General features: G+C 41.9%; 1 protein-coding gene across 1 annotated transcript in view; it reads left to right on the forward strand.

Moving 5' to 3' along the window:
• Positions 1-20,797, forward strand: part of LOC141796287 (A disintegrin and metalloproteinase with thrombospondin motifs 20) — an 89,558-nt gene that overhangs the window by 4,231 nt on the left and 64,530 nt on the right. The window contains exons 3-9 of the mRNA XM_074677318.1: positions 913-1,081; positions 10,262-10,512; positions 13,108-13,191; positions 14,048-14,172; positions 14,276-14,316; positions 14,660-14,765; positions 19,335-19,481. Coding sequence (XP_074533419.1) covers positions 913-1,081; positions 10,262-10,512; positions 13,108-13,191; positions 14,048-14,172; positions 14,276-14,316; positions 14,660-14,765; positions 19,335-19,481 — 923 coding nt within the window. The remainder of the gene's footprint in view (positions 1-912; positions 1,082-10,261; positions 10,513-13,107; positions 13,192-14,047; positions 14,173-14,275; positions 14,317-14,659; positions 14,766-19,334; positions 19,482-20,797) is intronic.

The raw sequence follows: 20,797 nt of genomic DNA on the forward strand, positions 1-20,797 counted from the left end.
AGTATTAAGGAGGTAACAGCATCACAAAAGCTAGTGGGACCCTACAGTGGTGCATGTAAATCATTCCAAACCTGTGGAAAAGTCAGTCAAGTTAAAAGTGATTGATGCAAAAATGTATTTTACAAATTACTAATAGAAAGCACTCTGTATTCTGTTCAAAATTGGAAAAAAAAATCATGCATGAAAGAGTTTAATTCAACCAATTTGGCTCTTTTGGAACAGGCCAAACAGTCATATTGCAGGACAACACTACAGGCACAGGCTGGAGAGCAGCATGAAGTCTCTTTAAGGTCCGTTGGTGTTATTGTTTCCATCTACATGTTTTCACAAGCATTACCCTGCAGACATGAACACATGTAACACTCAACTCCTGTTGCACTTTCGAGGAAGTATTGCCAGCTAACTAATCCTTCACCCTTTGAAAGGCAGAGAGGAAAAGTACACATACAGTTTGTACACGTTTTCCGTATCCGATTTGTATGTTTTCCATTGTCAAACGTCCGTCACCTGTTGGGATGGCTGTGGAATAATGTTGCCTCAAAGATAACATTCCAGTGTCCAATATCCTGTTTAAGTGTGCGCATGAAATTACCATACAAACACCATTGTGCCTCATGGTTGAGTGAGCTAAGAAGCTTTGTGAGGGACTCAGCTGCCAAATCAATATTAGCATTCCTCTGTCAGCAGCTCTGTCCATGTATGATGATGTCACTCCTTCCAGTGTCAGTTTGTGAGGGGAAATGCATTTCCACAGTCAGATTATGCACACTGACCCAACAGTCTTTGTGCAAAGGTGTCAATGGGTTAGAAAATAATGATGACTTACATGTGTGTCAGTGCATGATTCACAGGTAAGTCAGCACATGCTTCATACCAAAGCCTTCAATGACATCTCCTTTTTTCCCTCTCTAGATTGGAACATTTACGACTCAACATGGCGAATACTTCTTGGAGCCTCTTTTAAATGCCGTGGGGGAGGAATACATCGAAGAGCACAACAAACCTCATCTCGTCTACCGACATGAGAGGAATAAGAACATCAGCAATACTCACAACAGCACAAAGCCCTGTGCTGCCTCAGGTAACAGACTTTCTAACTACACTGCCTGCAACCACTGTCTGTCTGACTTCTACCCACAAACACTTTCCCCCGGGATGACCTGCCTTTTCTTCCCAACCGTAGCAATAAACCTCACCTTGAAATATAATTTATACTCAGCTGTGATCTTTGGCTGTCAAGTTGCCCAGACAATTTCTTTCTTGATTAAGGGGTGTTACAGAACAATCCTCTGCCTAATTAAAGAAATTCCAGCATTGTCTGGTGATTTTATTCAGTTTCTACTTAAGCTTTCTATCCCAAGTCTGTATTTCAAAAGAAAGGAAAAAAGAAGTGGAGAGGATTTCAACTTGGGAGGCTGCTTAAAAGTTCCCCCTATTTTATTTGAATTTTTATGGTTGATGCCTTTGAGTGGTAGAGAGGCCCTCAAGAGAAGAAGCGGGATGACCAAGTAGAGTTCACCAACGATGAAGGGTCTCAGAGTCCCTTGTCACAGGGAGCTCCGTGGGCGGCCTTTGTAGTGTGATGCAATAAATCTTTTATATGCCGACTGCTTGATTTGCTTGTTGTCTGAACCCGGCCTTTGTCGCCTGGTGGTGGCTATTGTTTGGGGCGGTGGTTTAAAGAGGTTGGACTGACCTGATGGGCCAGGCCAATACCTCCTTAATATGCTTTGTCCTTTCACTCTTGTGGTCTGTGTGTGGTAAACAGAGACTGAAAAATCTGGAGGGTCTTTCAGCCCCCACTCTTGGATTCTTTTTAACACACTCTCTCTGGAGAAGTGGCTGGGTAAAAGCTTTGTGAATGACCCCTGACTTTTGACGTTAAGTTGGTCCAACTTGATTTCTCCACAGGTGCTGATACCAGCAGCAGCTATTGACAAGTTTGCCAGCCAAATAACCAGTAAGCTTCCTATTTCAGAATGGGTATTGGATCATCCTGACCCCCCCCCCCCATAATCTTAACTAAAAACCTACATAGTCGTTAGATTTAATTTTACAGTGTAAAGCAAGAGATAGTCAAGGGTTGAATAAGACACCTATAGGCACCCATCAAAGAGTAGGACATAAACAATGAGAGAGTCTGGTGCTGTTGGGTGTCCCAGGTTAAGGCTCCCCAGTTTTATCAGATAGGCCCCTCTCCAGATGCAGCGATAAATGGGCTCTTTGAAGGCCGCACTCAGCCAAGACTAACAGGCCTGTCCTGTCTTTTTATGGGAAGGAGTGCAGTACATGCTGCCATGAGCAGGTTAGATATAAACACTGGCTTGACCAGTGTTGTTCTGCTTGCTAAACACTTGTGGTAACGGCTCCTGGTCTTGGATTGGACATTTACCTTTTGGATTTGGATTTCAGAGTTAAAGTCCTTGAGATCTAGTTCAGTGTACCCAGCAGGTCTTCTTTTGTGTTGAATCACATCTTTGTTTTCTCATGCCTCTCATCAGAGTAAATCAGGGTAAATCTTACAACAGCCTAATTGCAGAGAGAAAATATTACAACACAGGATCAGCTGCAGTAATCCTTGAGAAAACAGGGGTTGAATCTTGGACCATTATTAGAGGGTTTGTTTTATCATGGCTATTTTAATTTTGATACAAGTAAACTACAATAAAACTGTCCAACCAATGCTGATGTATGTTTCTATAGCAGTTGGTTATGGATTACTATAAATAAACAATTTTAACCTAGGTTATATATAAGCCACAGAGCTGCCAGTTATTGCCGTGTGACACCTCCAAATAAAACACAAATGGCCTAAACCTAACCAGCCAATCAGAACCAAGGATTAACCTTTTAATCGTAAGGCTTTATATTATTTCACATTTGATGGATCTTTTATTGCTAACAGTATCTCCTCTTGTTGTGGAGCTATAAAAGCGCTCGATCAGTCATCTGAAGCCTTTTCTCTTGTCCTAAATCAAAACTTAAGCTGTAGTTTGAGTTGTAGTGCTGAGGAGTTTAAAGCTAGAGGGCAAGCAGGTTAACATACCTTCTACCCTCTGTGGTTAAAACACAAAAGTTTGAAATGGCCAACAGTGTTTCATATCAGGCTAACCTCGGTCCCGACATTGTTTTGTAAAACCTACTCACTTATGTTGCTTCATATCTTTTCAGTGCTGTAAAAGAAAACATCTTTTTGAAACCAACAGAGATGAAACAAGCTGCGTTTTATCAAGCGGACCTCCAGGAAACAAAATGTGTATCAGCAAAGAGATACCTCTGATGAGATAAGCTTTTCCTTGTCTGTGCTGCAGACAGCGCCAGAACAACAACTGGGACTTCTCTATCTACCGAGGCTGTACGAGTTTCCAAAGTTTGTACAGTCTCTGCACATGTCTGCATAATTGTGTTGAAAGGAGAGGAAGGCAAAGTTTCCACCTGAATTTAAGGTGAGCTTTGGCTTTTCACTGCGTGTCATCTCTGACATGAAATGCTTGACTTTTTTTCTACATGTGCTTCCACTACCTGTGAAGTGTCAGGAGTACGAGTGCAGGGATAAGGGCTTTTAAAGTGTTGCCTTGATGGAGAATGATGTTTTGTTATTTCAGCAGTCATGACACGGCTATATACCTCTTCAGCTACTTTTCTTCGCCCTGTGTGTTCATGAGCTGTTGACACAACGCCACCACATCATCTTACATCCTTTCATGAACAAATTAAAGTTGTATGTTTTTTTAGATTAATCAAAAGAGTGGTTGAGCTAGAAAAGACTGTGAATCAAAATTTAAAGACTAAATTTGAAAGTCTGAGAAGAAAACTGATGAAATTTGGTCTGTAAGGCTGACATTTTCTGCAGCTGTATCAGTCTTCAGTTTGTGTCAGCCAACCTGGGTGGCTTCCTTGTTGTTGAGAATACCTAGGGAGCTGTTGAGTGGGTGATTAATGTTTTAAAGTCACAGAGTGCCTTGTTGTACCCAGTTCTGGCTTTTAAAAGCCGCTGGGAAAGGAGCTTACAAGGCTCAGATCACAACAATGCTCCGACCTTTAATGACACATTCTACGGGGTATCTGTCTCTGTGCTCGCATGTGAATCCCTGCATCATGTAGAGTTAGAGATAGCCAGTAGGATGAGGGCTGCTACAGATAGGGGCAGATTCTTCTCTCCTTCTTTGCCCTTTGCTTCATAAAAATCCACACTACAACACAGACACAGAGAGAAGAAGCTGTGCAGTATCTCTTTCTTACAGTCGTTGGCTGCACTTCCAAAGCAGTGGGGTGTCATACATATTTTGTCTGCATAAGAAAGAGTGGATCGAATACAGACAGCTTGACAGCAAACATCACCAGCTGAAAACCAGAACGCCAGTGTTGCAGTGTTGGCTCACCAAAATTCTTGATAGCTGGCTGAGGGCAGCGGGACATCAGAGTGACAGGCTTTTATGTGGCGGTACTTGGCACCCAGGGCATCTGTGCTCCCTGACCCTCAACACAATCACTGTATAGGATTCCCCCCTCGGTGCCCACTGTGTATACATGGTAGTTCAAATGCTAGCATCAGGTTTTTGGTCAATGGGTTCATTTACATGGAAAAACTGCCCTCCCCCGCCTGGGGTTTGAACTAGCCGACTTGAATCGCTGCCCGCTCTCCCTTTGCGCTTTCATGTATGTGAATGGAGGCACTTGTTGATTGTGACCTCACTTCCCTCTTTGTTTGGAGTCACTCACTGGACGGGTGGATGTGACCTTGAGTTTTTCCACTCCTAGAGGTGCGTGGTTACAGGGATTGCTGGCTTGTTTCCTGGTCTTCAGTTGTGTGCTTCAAGCTCTTTGTGTTCCTCTTAACTCCAGCTCTTGACAGGGTCCAGGAAAGGTGGCCAGCCTAAGTGTGATGGACTGGCGCAGATCGCTGGGACAACCTTTCTCACCTTCAGGGTTCAGCTTCAGATGGTGTCCGGCTTCAAAATGTCAGATGGCTCCTAGAGGCTTAGGTTTGCTCTGTGCCCTTATGCCCCCTGGGTGGACTGAACCTCCCCCCATCCAGGAAGTAGCTTTTGTTGCTAGGGAACAAAGTTTGCTTTGGGCCTTTTGTGTGTATGTGTTGATAAGGTTTTCTTGTGAGTGTGTTTGCATCCATCAGGGATGCATGTCAGCTGTCTCAGATGAGGTGTGCAACTGAGAATTGGGAATTGCTGAGCATGCAGTGCAGGGGGAATAGAGAAAGGAGCTCCTTTCTTTATGGGTCTGAGCGGTCCCGGCCTGCTCTGCATGTGCCTGTCGATTCTGCAGGAGAGCTTGGCAGAGGCCCCAGACTTTTTCCCCAACTCCCACTGCCTGCCTTTCTTATTTTACACCTGCTTCTCTACAGAAGCACTGTCACCCACTGCCTCACTATTGGCCTTCAAACCCTAAAAAATGCTTTGGTTTTGAAACCAACATAGCAACGCCCATCAAAAGTGTCTGGATTGAGTTAAAACTATGTTTTGTCATGCATTTCTGTCGTGTTGATCAGTTTTCTCTTCAGGCACTCTGCCTCATCCCATCGTTTTCTAACCATCCATAGCACAGGCTGATGCACAATGCAAGCAGCTAATAATATGATGCAGTGCTCTCATGGTCATTTGATTTTTGGAGAACAGATTCTCTGGACAGGTCTGAGCAGGACTGGGCAGCTATAGTCCGTCCATAACTTTAATAGCTGCCATGTGTTGGCCTTCCCCAAAGCCCCAGCCCCATTGAACCCAACATGTTGTGTTGTCTCGGTAGTTCCCGTGACAGATTCCAGCTGAGGCTATTTTCTGCCACTGTGCACTGTCTGGGCATCCTAAGCAGATGGGGGCTGATTGGACCAGTCAGGGGAACTTGAGTGACAGTGACTTACTGCATGGTGGCCGGGGTGACTGTCTGACAGTCTGAGGTGAGGGGGGGGGGTGACAGGTGAGCGACAGTCTCCCACTGAGGCAGGCTGGGGAGAGACAGTGCTAATAGCTGTTGCTGGCCGGTGAAACATCAGTGTCATCGCCTGTGGCTCTGGCTGTTTGTCATCCCAAAGGCCAGACTGTGCTCCAAACTGTGGACCTTTTTTTGTTTAAGCTGTAGCTAAAGCATTTCTGTCTGTCTTTTCAAATGTAGATGATGAAATTTGTTTATTCTAGGGATGCACCGATCCAACTTTTCTGGTCCCGATACCGATGCCTGGGCTTTGGGTAACAACCAATACCCAATCCGATAACAGTGTTAAATAATAACCTCTTTGCTCTACTGTGGGATAAGACTGGTAATGTTTCGAGTAAAAGACAAAAATGAGTACATATGGAATTACTGAAGTTAATATTTATTTAAACACCAGCGTATTAATCCACCAATAGGCATGCACTTGGTGGCATTGGTAAGGAATCATCCAGCAGAACCAGACTCAGGTTAAGCTGCTTGTTTGACGTCCACATGCCTCTAGTGGCAACACAATTTAACCAACACCTAGCAGATACCTCAATTTGTTTACTTTATTCATCCTGGTTTTGTCTGGGTTCCTCAACAAAACGCCACACTGTTTAAAAAAAGTATATTTGACAGTTTTTCTTTCTTTCCCCTGAAGTTTTTGAGCACAGTATTACCATTGCAGACAGGAACCGTGGCCAAAACTAATTAAACAAGATCAAAGTTGTAATTAACCAGAGTTTTCCTTTAAGTGCACGTCTTAATGTTCTCATTAGACTTCACAGACAAAACTATGTTAATTGGTGGCTTTATGACACTGTGGTTTTCAGAAGCTTCCCAGCCTAATTTGCACTGTAACCCAAAACCGTCTTGTGAAATAGAGACTGTTCTATAAAAGAAATGAGTTTAGGAGCAAAAAAGAGATGAAATAATGTCAGTCAAGTGTATCCTCTCAGATATAGACTTTATTTAAATCAAAAAAGTCATATATACTGGTTCTGATCTGTCCAGTCGTACAGCTATTACTGAGTCTCAAAGGATAAATTTCTTCAGCCTCAGCTTGATTCATACCAAAGAAAACACGCCAGGCCTCTTCCCATCACTAGGCATCCACATCCATAAGTAGTGTTTTGCCTCCTCAGAGGAGGTCTGCTACTCCAAACACATTCTCCAGCTGACCACCATGCTGTCCCGAGCATGTCTCTGAACTCAAAATAACAACTGCTCACTGAGAGCACTGTAAGCGCACAAAGCCTACCGTCTTCCAAAGAGGTCAAAAGCCGCGCCACTTCACTTTGAAAAGCCTTCTTCAGCAGCAACAATTAGCTGCGTTTGCTTCTCTCCGTCTCGCCACAGAATTGCACTTAATTGTGCCTCTGTCTGCAGGAGTTTCAACATTTTTACCTTCTTCAGTTTAACTGCTGTAACCAGAGTGTCTGACCTAGTATAGGCACAGCTCATACTCACTGTAAGGTATACTGTCTGTTTAATTGGCACTTGGGGTATCAGATGCTTTGACTCTCAGCAGGCTGTGGTAAAAGAATGTTAATTAGTTCAATAATAGAAGTGTGTTCCCCATTGTTGGGCTCTTGGCATTGATACTTTTGACAGAGGGCTGAAGGAGAGTCAAAGAGCAACTCTTTGATGTGGAGAGAAATCTCAATGAGATCTTTGTGGATGGGCTGGAGGTACATGAATGGAAAAGTGCTTATAACATCCAAACCCTAAATGTTTATGAGTGAATGTAAACAAAATGCTTAAGAGTAAACAAAAAAGTTTCCACTCCAAGTGAGATCATGAAAAATGCATGAAGCTGTTCATAAACGGAGAGTGCTTGGTGTGCAAATCAACTTGTTATCGAGTGATGGATAAACATTGTTTATAAAAGCTGTTGTGTTCGATTATCTCTTGGCACAATGATGAAAGATTTTTGCAAGTTCACAAGTCAGGGAGGCGCTGGAGCAGAAAAGTGAGTGTGGTGTGAGTGTGTTTCAGCTGTGAGCCAACCAAATTACAACATTTATAAATGCTCACACACACATGCCGTGCAGGGCTGGGTTTTTTTTATTGTTCTCTGTGCAGAGGAGCCGCTGGAGCTCAGTTTTATGGGTTCAAGCTTATGAAAGTTTTCTAGTGTAAGAATTTAATCCAACACATTTTGATGTTTGGTAATCAAGTCCAAGATGTGAAATCCAGAGATGGAGATGTGTGCCGGTGGGTCAGGGCAGTCACCCCTGTCTTCTCATGGTGTAAGTAGCAGCTCACTACCCAGTGAGTGGCGGATTTGAACCTAAGGAGATTTAGGAGAGGTTGTGTATGGCTAATCTGCACTGATTCAAAGGCTATTATAACAGAGACCGTTTTTTCACATTCTCCTCCTCTTCTCTTCTATTTTAATCTTACACTTGCTTGCACTAAGACTCAACACCAATTTCAGAAGACGTGGATACTCCTATGTGCTCAGATAATCCCTTTGATGTCAGACTGTCTGCGGTGATGAGTCTGTTTAAGGGGTTTAGTGTAGTGGGATTGGCCTCAGAGAGATTTTCCTGGAAAATACAAAGCTCTGTTCTGGCCCAGCTGCCTGGGCCGTGTGCACGGGCACGGACGGGCTTGGCTCTGACTTGGATGTTGGCGCTGGCATGGGGCTGGGCGTCACGGCAGCAAGAGCTGTGTGCCATTGTGCCAGGGAGTCACGCTCCACCTCGCGCGCCCGCTGGGGGCATCGCTTGAATAATCTCGGAGTGCTCCATTCTCTTTTTCTGCTTTTCTCTGAGCTAACAGTTACACACAATCTCTCTCTGTGTGGGTGTCTGGAAAGATTGAGTGTTAAGGAGACAATGGGACACTTCACTGTAATCGGGTTATTCGAAGTTGAGGAGGTTGATTAGAATGATGGACTCCAAACTATGCATGGCACATAAACATCTCTGAATGTCATGCATGTTTCATTTATAGGCCAATAAATAGTTTTCAATGAGTTCATTTGTGCAGTATTGTGCAGAAAACAATGGGGAAGTTCATGTTACATAAAAAATTATTATTCATAACTGTTGAAACCACATGGACTGCATCTCTAGAAATAAAACAGTAGTACCAAATGCCATTGAATTAAGATATTAGAAGAAATCTCTGGTTGTGCTTCTTTTGTTTGCATGATTTTCTGTTTGGTCCTGCTACATACATGTGTATGATGATTCTAAAAAAAATCTCTGTATTTATATAAACATGTAATGATTGAGCCAGTTGCTGCTTTTATTCATTCTCACAGGTTATATATCGCAGAAACAACTGCAAGCAATCTTTCTTACATAGTACCACATGGGGCTGTGCATTGCAGTAAATCTGTACAACACAACAGCCTGTAAGCTTGCACTGAGCCCTCAGGGTTTAACAGCAGAAAACCTCCAAAAGTCTCTGATACAGATGTTTTACAACTCTTGATGTGTTCACTGTTAACTTGTGTGATACTTTTTTGGGTATAGATCCATTATATGGCTTCAATTCTGAGTTTTCCTCAGCTCAGAGTGTACTACAGCATATGGAGGTCTGGAATTCAACCTCTCTAGTTCCTCCCTCATCTACCTGTGGCTTCAACACTCCAGAAACATCCCTCCAGACATGGACAGTCTCACGTGTAATTGAATCTACTTCAACCCTGATCCATACATTATTTTCTCTTCCTCCCCTCCACTGAAACAAGCTGTTCGCGCTCTTCTTGCCTGCGTCTGCGCCCCTGTCTCCCTCTTTGAGCCTCACTCTGTCATGGTGAAGGAATCTATCACTCATTGCCAGCTCAACACGTGCAGTTCAGCTGAGACGAAGCCGGTGGGGTTTGTACAGTGGCTGACGTCCTGGTTTACTTTTTTTCGTCTCTTCTGCTGTTGATGAAAGTGTTTTGATCAGGCTTTGAAATTGTTTCAATCTGGTATCAGTTATGTGTTATTTGTTCCCCTACAGCATGATTGTATATTATATTTGGATTATACTTGCCGGGATGATTTGAGGGTTTTGTATTGATTTACAGCTTAACAGCATTCCCTCTGTGAGTCAGCAAAAATGGGTTGATTGCACATTTTCTGGTGTGTAAAGTCTTGTTCTAAAAGCTCTGCACTCACCCAGTGTCTCTTGGTACAACTGCTTTCTCGAGCTGTGGAATGACTCAATAATTTATGCCGCTGAGGTCCGGTGTCCCTCTGTTATGTCATTGGAATTCAGCTTAGCTAAAACCCTCGGCTTTTAACTGTAGATGTACCAGGCTCCTGCATGAAATGCCTGTACACTACACTACAGAGTTTCCACTGATCATCATTTTCCTGTCTCCAAATAGATCCCTCCAAGAGGCCAGTTGCTTTTGAGAGCAGAGGTGACATAAGAGAGGAGCTGGATTCCCTAAGAGCCACAATCGATGATCAACACATTTATGACAACTCCACCAGTGAACACTCCACAGCCCCACGCAGGCGAAAGCGCTTCCTCTCTTACCCTCGCTACGTGGAGCTGATGGTGACGGCTGATGCCAAAATGGTTCGCCACCATGGACGCAACTTAGAGCACTACATCCTAACAATCATGTCAGTAGTAAGTAAAATACTGTTTCTAAAAATTATTCTTCTGTTCTAATTTTTAAGAGGTTTACAGATTTTGGTGTGAAGATCTATTTTTCTGGGGGTTTTATACATAATTGTGTAATCACAAAGCAAACATCTTTTTCATTATCAGTCCTAGTACAACATCTTTGGAAGAATGAAACTCTTTGATCTACAAAACCTAGGTTAAATTCAAATATAGGTTTCTTAAATTTAAAATGTTTTAAAAATTTGAAATTGAAACATTCAATTTTGTTGATTTCACAGTCATAGCTTTTAGTTTTTGTCTTTGACCTCATTTCTTTACTTTACAACTTAAAGTGACATCTAATAACCAGACTTCTGCACCTACCAGAGTCTGTGACCAGAGCTTTATCCATAACATTGGTTCACGAGTGAGATGTCAGCCCATTGCTATGCAGTATTGACCAATTAGAACCAAGTATCAAAGCAGTCATGTAGAAAGGAATGTTTGGCTTCTGCAAATAATAATAATAATAATTTGAGTTTGAAGACTTTAAACTGCATTGTGGTCATCACACTTGATGTTATTGCAAGTTACTTGATGAGTTCAGACATATAAACCCATTTGAAATGTGCTAGCCTGCTACAATAGCTTTCTTGGCAAGCTAGCTTATGGAATGCAAACTAGCTGTCAGCATGCTAGCAGAATGCTAAAAGTGTAAAAATTCGTAAAGCGGTTTTCATAAAGATGGCTCTGCCTTCAGTTTTTTGGATTTGTGTTTAAAATGAGAGAAGAGTTGAATGATAGCAAATGCTGTTACCTGGCTAATAAACGTCTCATTAGAAGTTCAGCATTTTCAGTTCATTCATTAAAGTCAAACCTGATATGTAGGACAATCTGAATTTGGGCTAGCACAGTTGTGTTGAGTAAAGTTGGACCTCTAAAAAATAGGGACTAACAATTCTGGAGATAAGAAAATTTGTTTTTAAAGAACAACCTGGTTACTTTGGATCATCAACCCTCATACTCTTACCATTTAACTGAATCTTCCAAAAAACTATGTACTCCAATTTTACTCTTATTTTTCTTTGTAGTAGAGGGGATGAAACATACTCCCAGAGTTGTCACTAAATCTGAGGCAAATACGATCAAAACTCAGATTTTATTGTAGTTTTGTTGTGGAAAAAAAGAGAAACTCATAAATGGGAAATGAAATAATTCACTAAAGGCTTCTGTGTCTCCAGCCTCACAGTCTACTGTTTGACATTTGGGTTGTAAACCTTGACGTGACCTGAGTTGCTGCTGCTTGAATGAAAGTGGCCCAGTTAATTGGTAGAACCCTGACTCAGCAACCCTCGGTCTCTTTATGAGGCCTGTATGTGACTGAGAGGGCTTGCTGCTAATCAGTCCAGTAAACGTGTGATCGGCTGTCTCTTTCTTGCTCTGCAGTCTGCGTGTCAAAGCTGGAAGGGTTGTCAATTATTCTGAACCGTGTGTACTCCCCGCTTTTTCTCACCAGTTTGAGAGGCAGAACCTTCAAAACACTCATTAAAGCATAAAAGAGAAATGATTGTCAATGTGAAAATGTGCCAGGTCAGGTTTTATTGCCAGGTTTTAGGTCAAATCATTCATCCTGTCAGGCCTCTGCCTGCAGACCAGTGGTGCATACACACACGAGCACAGTCTGTCTTTTCCAGTCTCACAGTCGTTTTACTTAGGCCACATTTGAATCACACCGGGAAAGTATCACAGTGCATTTTAGGCAGGACAGAGAATTAATCTGATTTATGTGAGGTTTTTAATTCAGTTTATAATGACCAGTTTCATTCTGGTGTCCTGTGTTCTTACTCATCTTTATGTCATCTAACCTCAGAGATTCCCTGAACTATCTCTTTAAACATGACCTCAGTTCATCATCGCTCTGCTAACATGTTTTGAACTTCTAGAGCTTGTTTTAAGCTAACTGGTCATGTATAGTCCATGATCTTGCTGCAGCCTCCTTTCTTGATCTTACATACAATAACATACATAAGGGCAAAATCATACAGATAAAGGTCCAGCTGTCACAGTTTGACTACGTTTGTCTACCACGGACAGGCCACGCCCCCTCCCCCAGGCTAAGGCAAGCCAAATGTTTATAGTGGACTAATGAGTTCCTCTCAGGAGGGCGCACACGGCCTCAGGAGAGTGCTGGCTGACCGTGACAGGGGTGCACGAGAGGAGCAAGCGAGGTGGAGGGGGAGACCACAGAGGGAATGTTTTGCTGTCCTCACAGAGGGGCTCTGAGCTCCAGCTTTGCTGGAGTTTGACATTTGTTGCTGGCTCCAGATTTTGGTTTATTTATTCTTTGTTAAGGTCCATGAGGGAATTGTAATTGGTTTTAATACCCTGTTGATTAAACTTTCCCTGAAGGAGATTTTTTTTTGTTTCTTCTGACCCGAATGAACTGTTGCTATTTTCATACGACTCCATGAAGCTTAACTTGAAGAAACAAAACCTGTTTTTTTTTCTCCCCCCTGGTAATAAGTAAGGAGAAGTAGACCAGATCTATATTGTTTTCATGCTCCTGTTTCAGGTTAGTGGAGGTTTGCATTTTTTGTCTGTGTCTTGTCTCTGTTACAGGTAGCAGCAGTATACAGGGACCCCAGCGTAGGAAACCTCATCAACATCATGATTGTCAAGCTAATCGTCGTCCACAATGAACAGGTGAGCGCAGGGTATTAAATGCTACCTTTATCATGGTTTCCAATATGGCTGACATCAGTGCAGGTGTTCATTGGGCTGGCCTTTCCTCTGTGGGGCCTGTTTGAAAGGACACTGCCTGCCTTGTCAGTCTAGAGTCTCAAGAGAGGTCTTTCTGAAAAACAAACGATACTACAGTGAGGCTGCGAGCCAGCTGCAGGGAGGTGAGGAGGTTCGCTGAGTCATACTCACTGATTTAATTTGTTTTATTTAATCACTGTATCTATAAACCTGCTATGTTCACATGTTTTTTGTTTATTTTCAGTGCTGGGCATAAAAATATATGCCTATCATTTTATGTTTTAGAAGATTTCATTTGAGTGCAACCGGTAGAGAACATTCAAACAAAATATAAAAATTAGGACTGTGAGGAAGCAAACATGAGAAGTCAATTCTATATCAACCATAGTGTTGGCATTTAATACAAAATTAAATCATAAAAGGTGTTATAGTCATTTTACTTTACATTATTGCGCCCTCTATCAATGTCTTTTATCATGATACCTATAACACAGCCGTTCCTTGTCACCATAAAGACTTACCAGAAAGCTGTAGGAGCTTTTTTACAGCATTTGACAGTGCAGCAGATTGTTTTCTAGGTCAAGAGGCTGACTTAGTTTACAGTATGGTATTAAACTAAGTGACCCCAAAGGGGAAACTGGTAAAGATGATGGATGGATACATACAGTATGGGACAAAAAAGTTCAACTTGAAGGTTAAAGGACTCTGAAACATAAAATATTCAAGACATGTTTTGCAACTACAACTTAACCGATTTTAAAAAATGTCTGTTTTATTTCTTGGTTTTCATCCAAAACAGGAAGGACCCACAGTGAGCTTCAACGCTGCGACCACTCTCCACAACTTCTGCGTCTGGCAGCAGGGCCAAAACGTCCAGGATGACAGCCACCCCTCTCACCACGACACTGCACTCCTCATCACTAGGTACACCCTCGTCCTCACTTTGAAAGCAAAGCCAAGCTGCTTAAGAAAACTGTCATCTTCAAAGAGATGTAACAGCATTCTTTATTTTGTTTTATTTTTTCAGAGAGGACATCTGCCGAGCGAAAGATAAATGTGACACTTTAGGTAAACTTCTCTTTTTCGCTGCAAAAATATCCTTACTCCAAGCCATTTTCAATTAACTTCTGCTCTGTTGCCCACAGCTTATAAACTGTGCCCTAATGAGTTTATGGCAAGCTGTCGGCTAATAATACTATAGTGACAGAACGGAGTGGTAGAAGAGGGGAGGGAGGGTGGATGGAGAGAGCTGGTGGTGGCGCTAATCTCTCTCTTACAGAACAGAAGTTTTGATGGCTTAATCGCCTTTACACACTCAGGCAGCAGTTTTTTTTCTTTTCTAATAATTGTGCCTCTGTATGTATTTATGTGTGTGTTTTTTTCTATGTGTGTACGTGACCGTTCACTGTAGGGCTGGCGGAGCTGGGGACCATGTGCGACCAATACCGCAGCTGCTCCATCAGTGAGGAAAATGGAATTAGTGCCTCGTTCACCATCGCTCATGAGCTGGGCCATGTGTAAGTCGTAGCCTGGCCTCCTCCGTTCAAACACACACACACATACACACACACACACACATACTGCTTCGACCAACAAAAGCCCTCTTATCAAGAGATGTAGGGCAAAGCAGAAGCAGGTGCAAAACATAATAAAGTGAAAAAACTTGACTTTAATAACATGGCAGCCTTAAATACCTTACTGTACTGCTCAGGGAGTTAACCCTGTGTGTGTCAGAGATTCCACGTAACAGGAAAAGCTTCAGTCAAAATTCAGTAAACGCACGAGGAACATACTCTGATTTCTCTGAGGTGACACGTTTGTAGTACAAATTTATCAGATAGTCAAACTTTTTGTTTACTGTTTAGAAGCTGTTTTGTTCCTGGATCCATGTGTCAGCTCCACACGCTGATAAAACAACCAGATTATGTCACAGTGATGTCATATGTAGCTTCTCTGTTAGTCAGTGATGGCAGTGTTATCACAACACTCTTTGACTGTTTTCACAACATGCATATTCGCCACATAAATGAAGTGGAAAAAAAGACTTGTGTGTATCAACTTTCATCTTAAGTGCAAGTCAAATTACATGACTGGATCTGTCATTGAGGGTGCTGAAAATTACACTAAACACCCGCGATTCACCTTCCACATGCACATCTACTTTGATGCCTCTTATGGGCATTTTTTTCTCCATTGTGTCAGTTTTTTTTGCAAACTTTTCTCTGCAATGTGCCTCTGTGTAAATGCAGGGCACAGTATAAAAAAAGGTTTCCAGCATCTCCCAGCTTGGGCATCTGAACCCCTGGTCAAGAATGAGAGATATTCTTCTTCCTCCTCAGTTCTGCTCACACATTCCTCCAGTGGAGAAATCTAACAGGGGAGAGAGCCAGATGGACCAGACTCCCTCCCCCTCTTTCCACTTGCATCCCGTGTGGATCTGTTTATGCTAAAGTTCAAGCAGCTGGAGGCCCAGTTGGCGCTGCCTCTTGGCGTGGTTAATCACTGCGTCCACAGGCGTGAGCTCTCGAGTGTTTAGCATGCTGGGAAAGCCAGTGTCAGGTAGTGGGAGCCACTTGAGAGCATTGAAGATTAAAGAAAGATTGAGGTTAATGGAGAGAAGGCCTTTCTCAGATGACTGCATGGAGTTGTTATTAGTAATAGGCATAAAGGGGATTTTCAGGTGAGTCAGTGTCACTTGATAGCTGTTCAAACATCGAATGAAGTTTGAAGAGTCCAGATGCTTATCTTTACTGATAAAGCTCCAATTCATGACAATCTGTGTTACTTCAAGACACCTTTCAGAAAAACAGGCCTAGACCCAACCCTTTGTTTTGTTTTGGGTCTACCATGAGCAAGAACTTGGTGACATCAGGCAACAGTTGTATGTCATTTGCAGCCAAAAATAACTTTTCTATTTTTCTCAATCATATTTTTTAAATTTATTTTTAGCATTTCACATGCAAACAAGACAAAAAAAAACACAACCCCCTCCCAAAAAAACAAGATAGCAATGTCAAAAGAAGATAAGAAAAAGAAAGAGAGTTAAAAAGATGGTTACACAAAATAAGAATGAAAAAAAACAGCTTGTAAATCACATGGATAGATAATAAGTACAAATAAATCATGGTCTTGTTCAGTTCTGCACTAAAAGGATATCATATTGGTGTACAGTCTAGCAAGGTCCCCATAAATCTTGATAGTCAGGTCAGATGTATGTCCCTCTGAAAGCATTTTGTGGATAGTTGTCCTATACATGTTGTCATGTTGCCATCGCATCAACCCTCTTGATGCGATGGCATCAAGAGGGTTTAATCTGGAAACATCTTTTTTTGGCTCAGCAGGGGTGAGATATACCGTGTGCACAAACTTATAATGCTATTCAATTATTTTGTTACAAGACCGTGAAATAAAGACATTCTGGCACATAGTATCCCACTGGTCCTCACTATGGCCACAACTCAAACTTTTTTCATATATTTTTGAGTGAGGTCAGGAAAGAGCTATGATGATCTAACAGAGTGTTGTAGATAACAGAGGTTTAGACTTTTAGTGGCATGGCCACTAAAATTAAAAACAACTTTAAACATCTGAAAAAGTTTTTTTTCCCAAAAACTTCACTTAGCCTGCTCATTTCTAAAACACCAAGAAAAAAAAAAAAACGGGATTGTCAAAGATAAATGACTCGATTCGAAGCATGTGGTGCAATCAATTTTTCCCACTAGTGTCACTTCACTCGCTGTTTAAGTGCTGATTAAAGCACTTCTTACGACTGCCCTGTTTGCTGTGCCTCTTATTTATACACTGGGTCATCATGGCTTCAGGAACATGTGTGGCTCAGACTCTTATTTATGGACATTTTAGCACAGAAATCTGTTTTTGTCTTGCTGAAATCCTGACACCGTGGTGGTACGGGTGGGATGTTCTCATCTGAGGTCTGATGCAAAGTGAGCTGACTCAGCTCAATCACATTTTGGTCTAGATGCCAGTAATGAAGTGCAGGGTTGGTACTCTAGCTCTCAAATTGACCACAATATTGATGAGTCCCTTGAGATAGCTTAACAGAGAGCCAGAACACTCCCTGACTTATGACTTAATTATACTAAAAGGTCCTCATCTCAGGATTTAAAAGCTAGTGTCCTCCAAAGTGTCCTTCAGATTTGGCTCAACTGCATCCTCATAAAGTGTGAAGGATAGATATTGTTTGGAATGGGTATCAAATCTCTCTTAAGATGATGAGAAAGTTGAGTCACTGTCTCTGGATATACCTGTGTACCATCTTAACGCACACAGAGCAGCTTCACTTTCCATTTTGATGTGATGTGATGCAGCATGATGCGTGTGCACGCTTGCATGTGTGTGTTGAGCTTATTATTGTGCCAGAGGCTTGATTATTCCCTGGGTGCCTTCGGGACCTCAGCTCTTGCAGGGTGGGCCTCATGCCAGCCATGCTCGGTCCTGTTTGTGTGCCGGTATGGGTTGACCCTGAGTCACAGTCCAGAGCCCAACACTGGCCCACATCCTGTTGTAAACATCGCAGACATCATACAGCTGCGAGGGTTCCTGTGTGTATATATAGAAATGTGTGCGTGTGCTTGTGTTTATGGATCATCGCCAAACCGCAGCACAAAACAGGACATCTGTATTGGACTGAGCTATTCTGGACATGATCAAGGCAAGTTGCTTTATGAGTCTGCAGGCAGCAGACAGCCTGGATGACATCATTAATTCACAGATCCCCTCTGCTTCATTTTATACAGCTGTTTGTCTGCAAAGTCAAACATTTATTGAAACTTGTGCTGAAACACACCATTAAAGCCAGGACAGGCAATTTTTAAAGACACTTTATTGATTGCCTAAAGCCTCTGCACATGCTGGCAGCAACCTTTAAATCAAATACTTTGATGATGAAGAAAGGAAAAACTGAAATTTGCGGCACTTGCAGGCCTCTAAAAGACTGCTTATTCTTTTAATTTGTACCAAATCGTCCATGACGAATCGGTTAGCATCTGTTTGATCATTTATAAGGACTTTAAGTCAATGTTAAGTAAATGTTAGGATTTATCTCTCTTTTATTTCACATTAACCAGTATGAGTATGAGTATGTTTGAAAGTGTCTTCTAATGTTCTTGCAACTTTTAAAGGACATTTCTGAGTGATCAATCATCCTTATTTAGGACTTATTGATGAAATTGTGAATCAAATTGCTTTTAGACCTGATTTTGACTCTGTTTAAAAATACAGCAATACCACTGGTTGAGTTTGTTGAGTTAGGTCTGACATCTGCTTTTAACTAATTTTTGTGTGCGGAATCCAAAACCGATTTCAGTTTTTTCTACCATGTCAAATTTTTGACCTATAGAATCCTTGTTTATGCATAAAATATGAAAAATTCTTGACTTAACAGATATGTGCTGTTTTTAAAAAAAAAATCTTCAAAGAAAGAAACAGGCATGACTGCAATGTTTATTTAACACTAATAAGTTTTTACTGGAGGAGCTACAGGAGCAGACATGATCTGGAACAAAGGAAATATAGACCTATGTTAATAAAATAGTAAGATGGAATAGTTACAAGCCATGAAAACTAAAAAAACAGCATAAAACAAAATAGAACTTACAGTGGTGTGCCCATGGTTACAAGCTTAAGAGAAAAGCTTGCTCAAGTCCCCTTATCCCTACTATGCAAGCTTTCTATTTGCAGATATTGATAGTATTGACCTATTGGGAGCTGCACACACCTCTCACCGCACTGTCCTAACTGTGACTGCACAAACAAGTTGCCATGTAGCTGTAGATGAGTCCATTCGTGATCAGCTAGCATGTCTTACTACAGCTATTCAGTGGAATTTTGCTTATCTGGAGGGTCAGCTGTGTAGAAAAAACTTGACGTGCCAGAAAAAAAACTGACTGCAATTTTGAAATCAGCGTGCCAATTTTAGTTTTAATCGGCATGAAAATCTAACTCAACAGAATTTTTTTCTCAAATTGTCCCCTGTCTAATTTGTGTGAATTTATGTATGTTGATGAGCATTGAGCTCTTCACATAATGTTGATAATCATCCACCTTTTTTTTTCTTTGTAAACTAGGTTCAACATGCCTCATGATGATAACCCAAAGTGCAAGGAGGCCGGCATCAAGCACCAGTACCACGTCATGGCTCCAACCCTCAACTACGACACCAATCCCTGGTCATGGTCCAAGTGCAGCCGCAAATACATCACAGAGTTCCTAGAGTAGGTATCCGTCCATCTGAGCTGATTGAGATTGAAGTCAGTGTCTGATTCACTCGTGAGACAGAGACTTCAATCCTGATCAGATGTGGCTTCACAGCTGAATCTACTAGTTTTCACATTCTCCTTTTTCCTTTTGTAATCAAGGAAGAGGTCATCTAGCGGGCAAAATAGATCAGATGGTTTTCTGAAGAATCCTTCAGAGTTGTAGAAAGGTTGTTGAAGAGTTTTATGCAAACTGATGACAAATAGCCTACACATGGCTTAGGGTGAAAAGCCAATACCTCCTCAAGTAGTTTGAAAAATGTGATCTAAGTATCCATTCACACTGCAATTTCTATCCTTATTTTAGAAATATTTTTTTTATAACATTAAGTGTTGATAATGTCAGCAGTGTTTTGTGTAGGTGAGACCAAACTGTGATTTTCATGAAACATACATAAGGCTAAAGGGATGTTTTGTTTTCAGTTTGTAATCATTTCAACACCTATCTCCCAAAACTCAGTTCTGAAAAGACACTTAGTCTCACCTCCTCCCAAACTTTGAATAGGCCAAAAGGGCGTGGAATTGGGATAAAGCCTATAACATCCACATCTAAAGTGTGCCATTAACTTTTCCCTGTTGTGACGTGGCCGACTAAACAAACTGCCTCTACATCTCTCGCTGTGCTCTGCGCAGACAGGTCAGCGCTATGTAAACTGTGCCGGCTTGTTATTGCCTGGTGTTTAAAGACTATTTCCTGTTTGAATCGGGGGGTCTTCCCTGGCTGACCTGGACGATGGATATTCTGCAGCCCCTCATACCTCACTTGCCCAGACAGAGCTGTGCAGTCAAGATGCTGGGCAAACAGTAATCTAGTCACTAGCCCGGCTTTTCCACTGCAAAAGCTGTAACACGGGGCAACGGCTCATTCAGCAGCTCCTGCTGAAAGAGTTCCCTTCAAGATGGGAAATGTAACTTATAATTAGATCGTCCCTGGACTTGACCCTTTAATCTTTGCCTCCTTTTCCTCTGTGGATTGTTCAGGCCTTTATAAAAGACAGCCTTGTTGACCAAATGCATGTCGAGAGTGCAGTTGTAGAGGATGCCTCGCATGGCTGTTTCAAGATTGTGCTTCACATAGTTTCCAATGATGACCTCAACATGGAGTGGTCAGAACATGCAGCTGAAGACGGATGAAGTCTTCATGAATCTCTTCATTATGTCGACAGCACCATTTAGCTGATGGCTGTCTGTGTGTGAAGAATTACTGACAGTGCATCAAAGATACAGATGGACTTGTTTAAACTCTATGAGATGTATAAAAAGAGTATGCAGGT

The sequence above is a fragment of the Halichoeres trimaculatus genome, unplaced genomic scaffold (genome assembly GCF_033239565.1).
Source record: "Halichoeres trimaculatus isolate MK-OKI-2021-1 unplaced genomic scaffold, fHalTri1.1 fHalTri1_scaffold_10, whole genome shotgun sequence".
Taxonomy (NCBI): domain Eukaryota; kingdom Metazoa; phylum Chordata; class Actinopteri; order Labriformes; family Labridae; genus Halichoeres; species Halichoeres trimaculatus.